This window comes from Vanessa cardui, chromosome 15 (genome assembly GCF_905220365.1).
Source record: "Vanessa cardui chromosome 15, ilVanCard2.1, whole genome shotgun sequence".
Taxonomy (NCBI): Eukaryota; Metazoa; Arthropoda; class Insecta; order Lepidoptera; family Nymphalidae; genus Vanessa; species Vanessa cardui.
The window spans coordinates 6373293-6388756 of record NC_061137.1 but is presented as its reverse complement, the minus strand read 5'-3'; the positions used below and the strand labels follow the sequence as shown (position 1 = coordinate 6388756).

The window sequence follows — 15464 nt, the reverse complement described above, 5'->3', positions numbered from 1 at the left end:
AGATATTATTAAAAGTAGAAATATTACCAACTGAACCTGCAGGCTTATCCAGGAGTCATATATAAAAAAGTACCCATAGGACTCAAATGATCCTATATCTATGCCAAATATCGTCAAATCGTTTCAGCGGTTAAAGCTTAAAGAGGTAAAAGTAGTAGTAAAAAATGTAAAAGCCTGTAAATTTCCCACTGCTAGTCTAAGGCCTCCTCTTCCATTAAGGAGAGGGTTTGGAACATATTCCACCACGCTGTTCCAATGCTAGTTGTTGGAATGCACATGCGGCAGCATTTCAATGAAATTAGACACATGCAGGTTTCCTCACGATGTTTTCTTTCACCGCCGAGCAGAAGATGAATTATAAACACAAATTAAGCACATATATATAGTGGTGCTTGCCTGGGTTTGAACCCGAAAACATCGATTAAGATGCACGCGTATTATATAGTTAATTTAAACTTAAAGAGGTAACAGACAGAATTACTTTCGTATTTATAATAATACTATAGACACAGATCAAATCACAAATCTAACGTAAACTTTGGAATATTTTCAAAATTTTTTAAATAAGTCAAAATATGGTCATTTATTTTATGTATTGTTTCATTTGCTTATTATCCGTATGAATGAGTTGTGTTTATTCGTATTCAATCAATCAAAGATACATTATAATGTTCCTATATTGAAATATATATAAATTGTAATATTTTAATTACGAAAGTGGGGTACATGCTAGCTGGCAACACAATGTACTATGAATATAATACTATCTATATATTCAACAGTGACCATTTACCATTAGGTAACCTATATGCCAGGCCACCAATATATGCCATAAAAACAGATTTATCAATCTAAATAATAATTTGGATTGAAACATTTCTACATGTCATTTCCAACGCACGAAAAAAACCAAATCATGTTAATTTGTTTGTAATCAAAATACCTTTATTTATCCGTTAATTTAAACTGATTACATTCAGATAGATAAGATATCTCTTATATAAAAGGACTTGGAAACATGAATACAAAGATTATTCTCCACGATGAAGACTTTGCTAGTATCGGTTGTGTTGGCTGTTGCTATCAGCGCCGCGTATGCAGATGCCGACAATTACGATGGCGCATCTGCGTACGATTACCACAGAACAGTTGGTATTCCACTGGCTAGCAAAGTGAAGACCGCTGAAGAATTAGGTTTGAAATACTTCCCCAGAATCGTCGGTGGTGCCGTCACTGACATCGCGGAAGTCCCCTACCAGGTAAATAAAATTAACTTTTATTTATTCATATTAGTTAGTCAAGAAGTTAGATGCAATCTTAGTCTCAAAATCATAATCCATAAAAACATAATCCTTCAAACCTGAACAAGTACTGTCGTCATCTTTCCGTTTGCTTAATTAATCTTTTGCTCGGCGGAGGTCGAGAGTTTATCATTTTTTCATATCTAGATAACTAACCTAACCTAACAAACTTTTAATGTTACGACTATACATACAAATTCAACAACAAAATATTGAATACAACATTGCTTAGTAAGTATATTAAAATTGTTAATTTAAACAGCAATGAATAGAAGTAATATATAACAATTTAAGGACACTATTAATTTTTTAATATTTTGCTTTCAGGCTGGACTCGTGATTACAATCTTGTTCATCCTGACCTCTATGTGCGGTGGTTCCGTGATTTCCAACACTCGCGTCTTGACTGCTGCTCACTGCTACTCCGATGGTGTTCTGACTGCCCAATCTTTCACCGTTGTCCTCGGTTCCAACACAATCTTCAGCGGCGGTCATCGCGTCGCCACAACCGATATCGCAGTCCACCCTAACTGGACTCCCTCAACCGCTGCTAACGACATTGCTGTGATTCGCATTCCTTCAGTCACCTTCACCAGTACGTGTGATAACTTATTTTTTTTGTTAAATGATTATGTTGAATTATTATTATGATGTTAGTATATACTTTGTTGTACACCACAATCGTAAACAACCTAGCCTGAGAGATTTTTAAAAACGTAATCTGGGTGAATTAATGCTACAACAATTATTTAAAATGTTTACTGAAATAAACAGATTTACGTTATTATACTTAAGTCAATTTAAGCTAAACATGTCCTTAAAATGTTATTTCTTATTGTAGATGTAATCCAGCCAATTGCTCTCCCAAGTCAAGGTCAACTTTTCAACAATTTCGTTGGTTGGAACGCTCTTGCATCCGGATATGGTCTAACTAGTGACGGTAAGGATATTATTTTCGTTCTATTTTTAAATATACTAAACTAAGCAGTTTATATTTATAGTATTTGATAACAGACGTACAAATCAATTGAAATTCTATTTTCGAAAGTTTTTTATTGCTGTTTAGATAAAGCCCTGGTAGAGTAAACTCTATGTGTTAGTTATATCGATATTATATACAAGAAGTGATTTGTATTTTTATGTTATAATTATTAACATTTTATAACACAGGTGGTTCAACCCCAATGAGCCAGAGAGTGAGCTCCGTGACCCTCCCCGTCATAACCAATAGCCAGTGCGCTGCTGTTTACGGCACCAACTTCGTGCGTGACACCAACATCTGTACCAGTGGAGAGGGCGGCAGGGGAACTTGCCAAGGTGACTCCGGTGGTCCGTTGGCCGTCACTATCGCCGGCACACGAGTCTTGGTAAATACAAATGTACTTTTAGTCATCGTAATACATATTTTTTATAAACATATTTGTAAATATTATTATATTCCAAACGAAAATTGCTTCATACATATTCCAAAACTTTTTTTATTGGCGTAATACACAATGTAACTTTTAAAGTAAAATGATAGTCTTTTTGTAACAATAGACGTATTTACGCATTGATGTGGCTAAGGGGGTAATTAGTTAAGTAATGCTGTCTTTTTCTTTCAAATGTAAAATTAGTAATGTCAGAAAGAGTCATATCAGTTAATTTTTGCAAGGTTAAATCCGCTACCATTTATAAATGTTTGTCTCATCTAGATTGGTGTGACATCGTTCGGAGCCAGGGCTGGTTGTCAAGCCGGCTTCCCTGCAGCTTACGCAAGAGTTACTTCCTACGTATCTTGGATCAACAGCCAATAAACGATAGTTTGAATCAAATACAGCAAATTGTTTTATAAACATTCAACATTCCTGGAAACCAAATGTTTCACATCACTGATGACTTCTGACCTGTTTGCAGACACAGGTGTACTCATAATCCCCCAACTTGGGTTAAACAGACATAAATAGGTAGTCAACGATCCTATGACACTATCAATTTAATAAAGAATATTTAAAACCCACTGTTAGTATAATTTAGTACACCTTTGACAATTTGACTATAATTTAGATACAAATTATACACGAATGTCATAATTACAACACTTAGCAGATTAACTAAGACTGTATGTTCGATAATTATACATATAGCACTCAAAACATTTACCTTTGGAATTAGCTTAAAATATTCTTATTGCTTATTTATATTATTACAAATTTAAGGTACACAAATTGAATAAAGATTATTATTTGATAGTTTTAGTATAAATATTAGACAATTAGCGATTAGATGAAAAAATGGAAAGACAATGACTTATACTACCATCATATTATACCATAACTTCATCATCATCATCATAATCTCAACCGTAGGGCGTACACTGCTGGACATAGGTCTCCCATAAAAATCGATACATTACACAACAACCAGTCTTATGCAGCCCACATTCAGCGACTTACCGCCACCTTCGCCAGGTCGTCGGACCAACTCGTGGGGTGCCCAGACACGCTGCGTTTTCCGGTCCGTGGTCGTCGCTTGAGAGAGAGAGAGAAAAAAAAATGGTCAAACTCTGACGTTCTCATACATAGTGCTATAAATTTACAAAAGGTTTAGGTTTTCGAATAATGAATTCAAAATCAATTGATATAAATCCTTATGTACTTAAATTCGAAGAAATTAAAAAAGTTCGTTCGACGAAAACAAGTAGAGCGAATAATTAGGGTAATTATTTTAATCAAGTTAACATACATTCTGCTGACAATGTAAGAAGCAATGACACGGACGCACTGATGCGCAATACCTGTTCCGCATTGCTTCTAGCCTCTCTGCAATAGACAAATGAATATTCTGAGGTCAGATTTCCTCACTACACTTACTTCATTGCATTTCATGTTCTATGCGGTTACCAATAATTTTCACACGTATAGAAACTTTTTATCATTGGTATCTGAATTCGAAATATTACTTATGATCTTGTGATAGGTAAGTAGCTGCCACGGTAGAACCAATTAAAGCTAGTACCAATGGCAAATGTACTCCTGCATATTTCAGATGCTCGATGCTTAGTCTATTGAGCTCCGGAGACTTGACGCCTTGAATCGTCTCGATAACATTTGAAACTTCTATGGACAAACTAACTGGAAAAAAATCGATCTGCAAACGTCATTATAACGTATTAATTTTATTCACGATGTACCTAAGAAGTAAGTAATGTTGAATGCTACATGCATCAAAATACTTACAAAATTACAAACGTTGGGATACTCACTCAAAATAAACTATTGAAAAGTATTTTTAAACGTATTTCTAAAATGCAAAATGATGCTTCCACTTAATGGAGATATTAATAAACTAAGTTCTAATTAGATCCAGGTTGACCTTAAAACAAGCTATTCGTTTTCATTGTACCTAATTGCTATATTACCTATAATTGCACCGTCAGTTCAAAAACATTGCCCTACAACTTATAAATCTATGCCACAAAATTCATGTCTTGTCTAGAGGTGCATATCATTACACAACGTATCATATCGTTTATAAAAATATTTACCAAAAAAAAGGTTTTATTTGATTTATTTTCAGTTTGGTGAATTCGAACATTTTCTATTTGAATATCTGATAATTCGAATCTGTTCCGTTATACCCACCCAATCGTGACTGCGCCGAGTAAATTGGTAATTTGATTTGAAATATATGGATTACCTGCAAAAACAAGCGTATTGTTCATCTACATACCTGTAATATGAATCGCACACGCTCTCGGGTGTCCGATAAAATTATTATGTAAGAAAATAATTAAAAACCATTTCTTTTGGAATTGGTGGGTCATAGATAGAATGAATATTTAGATTATAAACTATTCTCGTTTTCCAAAGCTAAGTTCTCAAATGTTTTGACATATTCTTCTTTTATTTTGCTATCATATAACTCGGATATTCTTTACATCACGCTTTATTTTCTTTTTAATTCTGCAACCCTTTAAAATCAGTCAAAAGATTAAATCACAATCATCTAAAATTTTCTAAATCGTAAAAAAACCACCGTAGACTTCGTTTTCTAGACACAGGCATATTATATGCAGTTAAGTAACTGTTATGTACAAAATCATATTATCATAAAATCATTTATAATTATAAACATGTAAAAATTCAATGTAAAAATAAAAAACAACCAGAAATATTACATACTTCTTAGAACTTTTTGGTAAGCCTTCGTACTACACACACAAAAGCAAAAAAACACTTTTGCCTCTAAACTACAATAGTTGAAAGACGAAAGGTCCACAGATGCACTGAACATAAATCACGGACGAAGCAAATTATTAGCATTTCATTTGACCGAACTATCTACCTTATTATTATTATAAATTGCAACGGTCTTGGCGAATCTTACCACATGTCTTTGACAATTTATGTTATTTGACACTTCCATTTGTAACATATTTGTATTATTCAAACACAAATTATACACGAATGACATAATTACAGCACTTAGCAACTAAACTAAGTGAGGTTATCTTAGACTGCGATAATGTATAAGCGAAATAATATAGCGTTCGAAATATATACCATTACTTGCACTTAGTTAAAACATTCTAATTGCTACGTCTATACTCTACAGCATCACAAATTTAACATTTGGAGAAGAGAGTTAAATTGTATTTCATTTTGTATGCTGGATTTAGATCTTTGAATTGTTGATCATATACTTATTATACAACAACAACAGCCTGTACATTTCCCAATGCTGGGAAAATGTTTGGAACATATCCACCACGCTGTTCCAATACAGGTTGGTGGAATATACATGTGGCAGAATTTCTATGAAACATGCAGGTTTCCTCAGAATTTTCCTTCACCACTGAGCACGAATTATAAACACAAATTAAGTACATGAATATTCAGTGGTGCTTGCCTGAGTTTGAACCCGCAATCATCCGTTAAAATACACGCGTTCTAACCACTGGGACATCTCGTCTCTCATACTTATTATAATGTATGTAAATAGTCTAGATTTCAAATTGCTATCATCAGTTAAGTTTTCGACTTCTAACAACTCAGATGTTTGTGGTCATCTTTAGGCTTGAGATATGAAATAGGTAAGTTCATCTGTGATGGCGCAATGACAATGAAAGAAATAGTAATTATCTCCTATAGTACCAATTTCTATGGGGGTGATCAATTTTAAATATAATATATATGTAACAAAATATCATTTCAAATGCGACAAATATAATAAAACTGACGGATACATTTTCCGTGTTTGCTCATGCATGTGCCGAATGTTAGCAAGATACCAATTAGTGCGTCTATTGAAAATACCATTATTCTACAATGCCGGTTCAGCCAATTTACCTATCGTCCGGCCTGAGTCAGATGTTTCAACAGTCATCGCCTCTGGCTGTAGCATAACAAGAGACTGCAACAATACCTGCATACATGTACTATACTATATGCACGTATTATATATAATAATGTACACAATTCAAGTTTACACAGACCGAATGCATCAAAAGCAAATACTAATGTAGAACTGAATGACTTGGGGTTATATAAATAATACTAAGAGGTATTATTTGGTGGTAGAGCTTTATGTAAGACTCTCTTGGTTTGTTTCATCCACTCATTTTTATTTATTTATTTTATTTAAAATACTTTATTGCACAACACATTACACGACAATGGGTAATAGAGAGACAAAAAAACAACAAATGGTGCGCAAAGGCGGTCTTATCGCTTATAGCGATCTCTCACAGACAACCTTTGGTGACAGGAACTTAAGACGAGAGAACAGGTAAGTGCAAATAGAATTAATAGTTAAGAGATAATAACTATAATTTAAGTAGACTAATATTGCAGTATAATAATAAACTACACACAACTACATCCAAATAATACACATATAATAATATAATATACATATAATATATATCAATATATATACATAATTATAAACTACATATTATTTCATACTTACATACATTCTTGGGATATGGACAGATAATAGCTTTTCAAGCGATGTTTAAAGATGGACAAGGATTTCGATTGCCGAATATCGTTGGGTAGTGCATTCCAAAGTTTGACGGTTTTCACAGTAAAAGAGCTACTGTAAGTTTGTGTCCGGCTGCAGGGCGTTACAAGCTTATTATCGTTACTAGAACGCAGGTTGAGTATACTGTCACACCCAAGAAATTTGAAGCGTTTAAACTCATCTCCACTCATCAGAAATTGTACCGCCAAATAGCAGTACATTAACAATATAGTATGCTTGTGTTCCGGTTTGAAGGGTTTGAAAGTCAGAGTAACTGCAGGCAAAGGGACATAACACGTTATCTCCAAATGTTGGAAACGCATTGATCATGAGTGGATTGTTTAATTAAGGCGGTAATGACTTACCGTGAAGTGATGAAAATTACCTATTCTCTGAAATATAAGTTACATTTTTCAGAGAATTATAATGATTAGCTTGAGAACAAACTTGATATTAGAGAGGCTAATTGACAGAACACGTTGATGTTAACTGAAGATTGTGGGCCTAAATCAATCAATGCCGCTGAATTTCCAAGTGGAAATTTGCAATATACTAAAAGATCGTGAAGTAAACTCCATGTGACAAAAAAATATTCCCGACGTATTTATACCCGCCAACCAGCACTGCAGCAAAGTATAGGTAGATATATCTTAAAACCAACTTCCTTTATTAAATATAGTAAGATGATACTCATTGATAAAAGAATATTCCCTGACCTGATAAGAACCGGCCAGAGAAACTCAGAAGGTTTTCTTTTTTGGCGAATTCTGAAAACTGTCAGCCCTTAATTGGGTAATACTGTTGTATATTTATGGACTCTCGCCAAAGCTGATAAGCAAGTAGAGATAAAAAGAAACTGTCAAGATTACAGCTATTCTTGCTATTGTAAATGTTTTAAATGGTATTTTTATAAATATTAACTTAATAATGTACTATCGGGGTATTTTATAATTGTTTCTGATGCAAGTGTAGTGTCACTTTATGTATGTTTACACGGTACATATACCAAAATAACATATTTTTTCAATTTTTGAATAACCGTCTTTTTGTTCTTGATAATCTTTGGAACGACTGGACCGATTTTAATGGGACTTCCACTGGCGGATAACTGAGGTAATAAGGAGTTTTAGGAGGCTTAGGTTAAAATAAAAACTTTTTGTTTATGTCAAACGCACACGAAATCGCGGGCCCAGTTAGTTAACAAATAATTACATATGAAATCAAAATTATCACCTGGATCTATGAAAATCTAAAATAAATAATAATAATTTACATCAAAATATACAAATGAGTATCAGTTTACGAAAATATCGAACATTTGCATAATTATAATCGATTAGGACTTTATTATTTTTAAATATTTACAAACTAATTTTAAAAAATTGTAGTCAATCAAAATATCTGATCATATTCATGGTGTTTTAATTAAATGTTGGTTTATGTAATTATAACTAATATAAGGCAAAAGGACTTTTGACGTCTTAGTGACCTGGTGTTAAAAACAGTCGTATATGCCAATATAAAAATTGAAACCTTACATTTTTATTTTTATTTGTGTATTGCTATGTTTAAATTCTGTTTAATATCAAAAACGAAAATATATTTTTAATACTTGATCCAATTTAATCTTCATTATGTATACGGAATCAAGCAACTGTATTTAATAATAATTAAGCGCCTTAAAAATTAATTATCATAAGTAGTACGGAGAAAATTTTGAATAGAATTTAACAAGGCGCTTTGACAAAAACTTAAATTAAATTTGTATCTTTTAACATTATAAATGTTAAGCTAACTGTTTGTGTGTCTGTTGTTGTTGTACAGTTCAACCAATGAAACAAATTCTATGAAATTTGTATTAAATATATCTAGCTGACTTGAACTACAAAGTAGGACTTGGTTTCCTTTTTACGCCTTACACCTGACGATGATTTGATTTGATTTGATTTGATTTGATGTGTACGAGTGAAGCCACGGGCAACAATTAGTCTGTAATACGAATAAACAGAGTAAAAGTTTCTTGTAAATACACTAATAATATAATTGATTTGTAATGATGATATTGGATATAATTCTGGAAATTGTTTAACCATGTAGTGTTCTAATACTTAAACATATACCTAATTACTACTCTACGTCTGTTAAGTTGATTACGATATACAATTATCATTCCCGAAAACAGTTTAAAAAGTTAAAAGAAAATATCATGGGTGTGTATATTTTTATTAATACAGTTTTAAAAAACAACGCAAACGTGTAGTCGTATCTTTAGTCACATAAACATTCAAACGCTGAAATTGGAAGATACTCTTCGGCCAATCCCTTTATCGCGTGCCTAAACCTCTAATCGGTTTTTCCTGTACTAGAAAAACGATATCTAAATACAACCGTCAGACAAGGCTTGAAAAATGAATGAAGTTATCAGCCGAGAGGGGAATAATTGAGAGGAGGTACAATCGAGATATGATGGATCTCACACCTTCGCCCTATCAAATCGCTCTTCAAAGGGTAAATCTATATTTAAGTGCTTCACGAACTTCCACTTGTAATTACATTTTTATGTTGTCGAGGGCTCGGGTCTTCGAACTAATGCCTCTTACAAATGCGAATATAATAGAGACGACTTGCGGTTCTTAAGATTTCTTTCAGTGTTCAAATAATATCTTTATAAAAAAAAAAAAACGGTGGATGTATTTTTTTAATCGTGTCATATAAATTTTAAGTAAGAGATTTTTTTGAAAATCGAACGATAGGTTGTTAACATTATTGACACGACAAAGGTGTTGATTTCATACATGTAAACAACTAGTAATAAAGCACAGTAATCTTTCTGTAGGGCTTTGTGCCAATTTATAGGGCTGTCAAAACACTTTATTTTTAACGCATCAATCGTCTGAGAATATTTTTTGAACATGATAAATACGAAAGCATAAAAAAATTACTTCCATGGTAAAAAAAACTTTTGGTCTATTGTGGGGTTGGATATATGTCCCGTCGCACATCAGGGAAACAATATTAAAGGCCGGAGCGGAAAATAGTCAAACTAACAACGGTTAAAGAAAGTATTCATCTCTAATTACAAATTGTACTTACTACTTGTATTTGTACCGTTTGCCTTGAAATACTTGGAGTAGTATTGCTAAAACATTTCAACATTTGAGACAAAAGGACTGCATATTTTGCCCTAACAATCGGTATTGTAATTCAATAGATACAATAATAATCTTAAACCTCGTACTATTTATTGTAAAGAGCAAAATTTATTAATGATAAATATTTGCATGAGAATTATTAACACACTTAAACACGAAACAACACTTAAATACATACAAATAAGAATAAAAAATAGTTAGGTATAGTTAGACACAACTTAGATGTCGCATAGGCAAAATTCGTAAAACCGATCACATCCGAATTAAATATGCTATCCCAAATTATCAATATTTATTTCTCACGCGAACATGATCTTTGCACAAACGCGTGACGTTTCTCTGATGTTTTCTCTGACGCGTGAATCTATAGCGACGAATAGCGTCGAATGGCGCGATAGGGAGCAATTTCTAATGGTTGTGTCAATCGGCACTAATCGTTTTTATTTTCATTCCATTGCATTTTCCGTTGCTACATCTTATTTGTGTCCTACTATACTATATTCCTAATTGCATAGAATGGTAAATAAATGGTAATCTTCGTATAATGTTCGTATAGTCTATGTATAAAATTATACATTACACAATATATAATTTTAACAATAGCGTAAATTTATTTATAACAATAACAATAATATATGTGTTACACTTAAATTTAATTTACAGGAGACGTCGAGCCCTACTGTGAAGCCTTACTCAATAAAACTGTCTCGTCGTGACGGCGACAAAACGTAATATTACCTGTTTATAGGGTGGTATTTATATTTAATACAAATCAACTATTACATTATCATCCATTTAGAATGACAGCGATTTTTTATTATAGTTTTATTTTTTAAACTGGTTTGAATTCGGCTAAAAATTTAATATCACTCGATCATTATTTTTTGAAATGTATACTCTCTCTTTCAAATATAATTCATACGTAATAGTTAAGAACATATTTTATAACTACATATAACTATCTGTTTAAACCTACTGTTTCTATTATTTGTATACGATATTATTATTTGGCAATGTAAAACAGTATAGAAGTTAGCAAACTTGGATAAAAAAAAACGTTTACAGTGGGATTAAAACCTTATTATTGGAAGAAACCATGTTTCAGCAGAAGTCCAAATATTAAAAAGGTCACTTAATTCTATATTTTTACTATCATCTTTTGGCTATTTACATATTACTAAAAATATGTCACAAACACATTTTCTTTGATCTTTTCGATGCTGAAGTAACTTAATTAGAATTGTTTTACAGTTTCATCATTTGAATAGGCTGAAGGGACGGTCCGGAGTAATGATTAGTATGTGTTGTGTGGTCATTGTTTTGGAGCAAATTAGTGACGGTTGGCCGCCTGGGAATAGTTTCCAGTCTGCAGAATACCCGCTTAGAAAAGCCCGATCCTGAACTGAAATGTATTTAAACCTAATGTATTTAAATACATAGAGATCGTAATATAATTGCGACGAAGATTACTTACATATGTAGCTGTTCTTGTAGGTTCAATCCTTTGGAATTAGTTGGTTTTGCGCTATAGGTACGTACTACTACTTATTTAGATACTTTGATAAACTGAAACTTGTGTGTATATAAATATCCTTTAAGAAATTAGTAGGTTTATTTCTCAAAGACAATAAGGTATAACGTATATGAAACTCTATATAAGTGATGTTTAGCGCGTGTTTAGTTATACATTGATTTATGACTTTCTTTTTCTTTTATTATATAAATCTTTCAACATTTTATAGAACATTAGTATCTAAATAAAAACATACGTGTTTTGTAAACTTTTTTTTTTATTTATCTATTTCATTAACTTCTAATTAAAAATATTTTATGATTTTTTTTTTTTTTATCGATTAAACTATGTACTTACTATGCACCTTGTTTATCACGCATGACTTTTTTGCACAGATATTAGTTGTTGCTCTCTGTGAATTTTTTTAATACTATTCACACTTATGCAACTGTACATAAGAAAATATACTTTGAAAAGTTTTTTAATTAATATTTAAATGAAATTACTGTATCAGAACTAATCATTACAATACCTTCTAAACTTTTAATTACTTTTTACCTTTAAGGCACTCTATTTTCTTACGAAATATTAGAAGCTGCGTAGAAAGCGATTATGTATCTGATGATAAAAAGTAATATATTTCTGCTTCACGTTCGAGGGTTACAATTCAATTATGTATAAACATCTTCAAAGATGCATTACTCATGTTTGGAAAGAAAGTTAATACTCGGGAAAAGTAACTCAAGAATATATACATTAGAGTCCACGTCAGTAACACTTATAAAAAAAGTCTTCGTTTATATTTAAAAATAGAACGATAAAAACATTTGGTTTATTCCCTTTTATAAAAGCTACGTCAATCTAGATTAATAAAGATTCTTCAAAAACCTAGGATAAATAAGGAACGCACGTGCAATAATGTATTGTGTCACAATGGATACGTTAGTTTGACAGCTATCTCTGGCAGGATATAAGCTGAGAGGTCGCCTGACACTGTATCCAATACAGATATATGTATATATTTATATTACTATCTATACAATATATACATTTTGATGGTCGAAGTGGGTCGCTTGAAAACAGATAAATATGAGTCCACATTATCATGTCCAGACGTCCTTATACGTGTATCATACAGAAGGAAAATACGTATATTTTAACATATTACACAGATTCCAAACAATTTTTTTTAATAATTGTTGTGTTCTTTCGTCGAATATCTGTGGGTAGTGCTTTACAGAACGCATAATATTTTAGGATATATTTAATTGTTATCTGTGTCGGAAGGTTCTACCCATGTTAAGATTTGATCGTACATGGCTATTTCATACGCAAAATGAGCCTGGAATTAGGCAAATTGGTTGAACCCTTAGTTTCGCCGTGAATCTCTCTCAATCTTCATAAAAGGGTTATGTATCTAAAGATAAGCGCGTCCAACCATACAAACTCTCTCAATAATAGCTTTATAATAAAGCATAACTAGCAAAAGACGATGGACCTGATCAGATCCAGTCGGTGTATATTTAGTTCTTTACCTAAAAAAATGTATTGTGTTTAACATGGAATGTATTAGTTAACCAATGATATTCTAATAAACAGATATGTTGTTTCCATACTAAACAACAGAAAAAATGTGCCGCGCCGGGGACCGTTTATTTTAGTTTATTTTTACAATTCGTTAAAAGTAATAAGGATAGCTTGATAAAAACAATAAGTAAAAGGGATAACTAGATGTTTTAATTACGCAAAACGTAATACTACGTAATTATGATGTATTATAATGTATTACGTAAAACAACTAACAACTAACGTTTTCTAGTCTTCACTTTTTGCGCGTTAATAGCATATCAGTTTACTACAACATCATTGTAGTTAACATTAGAAGGCAAACGAAGCTAGATGATATTGCCTCTTATCAAAAAAAAACTCAAAAAAATAAAAAATATATTTTATCCGTGCTCCTATATTTATGCGCTATTCTAAACGAAGTAGATCGATAAAAATATTCCAACTATTAGATTAACTAAAAGCTGTACTATGTGTGCATTATAAAAAAAACTTGATGCTTATATTGTCTGTATGAATACAACACTATTCCAATTAACTACTTGTATGTTCCACTGTAATTTAACTTCCAAAGTTACGATAACAACTTCGCCGATATTCAAAACGCAATTTCTTCGGAAATCAATAATGAATACCATAGATAGACTATTCAATATCTGGGCCAAAGCTATCGCGTCAATTCAATATCAAAGTTGTTTATTTGTCATTGATCCTCCTGTGGATGAAACGGGCTATACAGCGAGCGCTGGGAAACTTGATGTTTTGCAGCGCCATCTAGTAAAATCATTCAACAAAACAATTCCATATAAATATTTTTATGGATATAAATATAAAATATAAATAAGATAAAAAGATAATTACTGCTACAATATATCTGATAATTGTCTTTTAGCCATAAATGTATTATTTTCTTTTTTTTATTGAACTTTCAATTCAAGTGCTGGATCGGGATATTGATCCCAAAGTTTGGAAGCTGATAATGATGGAGGGATTGTTCCCCTTGCCTCGGTGAGCACGTAGAAGCTGATGGTCCTGCGTTTGACTGACTCCAGTGGTATTGAAATGCCATCCTAGTTTTTTTATGGTGACAAGCGAGAATTGCGGGTGATCCACCCTGGGAACTCCAGGCAGAGGTACTAGCGGAAGTGTACCGGTTCCGGGTGGAAGCCAGAGCGAGAGGAGACCGTCCAGGATCCGCGGAGGTGGGGCGAGTAAGGACTCTTGCTCAACATGCCCTTATTCGCAGATGGGAGGAGGACCTGGGGTCCCCAACAGCAGGCCATGCGACAGTGGAGGCGATCCGCCCCCACTTGAGTCGATGGATAAAACGAAGTCACGGCACACTCACATTCAGACTAACTCAGGTGCTTACCGGACATGGTTGTTTCGGGAAGTACCTGCACAAGATAGTAAGGCGGGAAATAACACCCGCCTGCCACGCGTGTGGTGCGCCTGTGGACACGGCGTGTCACACCCTGATGGAGTGTGCCGCTTGGGGGCCTCAGAGGCATTCCCTGGTGGCGATAATCGGCGGAGAACTTTCGCTGCCAAACGTTATAACCGCCATGATAGGCAGCGAGAGGTGCTGGAACGAGATGGCGTCTTTCTGCGAAAGTGTATTGTCGCAGAAAGAGGCTGCGGAGCGAGCGCGTGAGGAGAGTGCCGCCGCGGATTCGCTTCGACGAAAAAGACCGGGGAGAAGACAACAGCGCTATGCGCAGCTTCTTCTCCAGCTGTAAACGTCGCCGGGAGTAGAGATGTTCTCTGTACCCCGGGAACTCCTCTAGCTTGGAAGCTCATGGTGGGCCAACCGTCGGGACGTCACGGTAGAATGTGTAAGCGATCCCGTGATGCCCCCCCTAGAGACGGAGTGGGAACCGCTGGTTTTTTAGTGGGTATTCCGGTGCCTTCAGCGCTGGCGAGCCC

At 33.7% G+C, this 15464-nt stretch overlaps 2 protein-coding genes across 2 annotated transcripts; both read left to right on the top strand.

The window, feature by feature from the left end:
* Nucleotides 1–1023: 1023 nt before the first annotated feature.
* LOC124535833 (brachyurin-like) lies at nt 1024–3119 on the top strand. Its single transcript, XM_047112209.1, has 5 exons — nt 1024–1259; nt 1629–1896; nt 2143–2241; nt 2472–2668; nt 2996–3119. The coding sequence occupies exons 1-5, from the start codon at nt 1044–1046 to the stop codon at nt 3095–3097; spliced, it is 882 nt and encodes a 293-aa protein (XP_046968165.1). The 5' UTR covers nt 1024–1043; the 3' UTR covers nt 3098–3119.
* Nucleotides 3120–14520: 11401 nt separating this feature from the next.
* LOC124535889 lies at nt 14521–15277 on the top strand. The gene is made up of 2 exons (XM_047112290.1): nt 14521–14546; nt 14785–15277. Exons 1-2 carry the CDS (start codon nt 14521–14523, stop codon nt 15275–15277), a joined length of 519 nt encoding a protein of 172 aa, XP_046968246.1.
* The last annotated feature ends 187 nt before the right edge of the window (nt 15278–15464 follow it).

Excerpts from the sequence above, each read along its gene's own strand:
- LOC124535889 (XM_047112290.1), top strand. The coding sequence starts at position 14,521 with ATGGAGGGATTGTTCCCCTTGCCTCG. Across the intron at positions 14,547-14,784 it reads GGATTGTTCCCCTTGCCTCG|ATGGGAGGAGGACCTGGGGT; the intron begins GTGAGCACGTAG and ends CCTTATTCGCAG.
- LOC124535833 (XM_047112209.1), top strand. The coding sequence starts at position 1,044 with ATGAAGACTTTGCTAGTATCGGTTGTGTTGGCTGTTGCTATCAGCGCC. Across the intron at positions 1,260-1,628 it reads TCGCGGAAGTCCCCTACCAG|GCTGGACTCGTGATTACAAT; the intron begins GTAAATAAAATT and ends TTTTGCTTTCAG. Across the intron at positions 1,897-2,142 it reads TCCTTCAGTCACCTTCACCA|ATGTAATCCAGCCAATTGCT; the intron begins GTACGTGTGATA and ends TTCTTATTGTAG.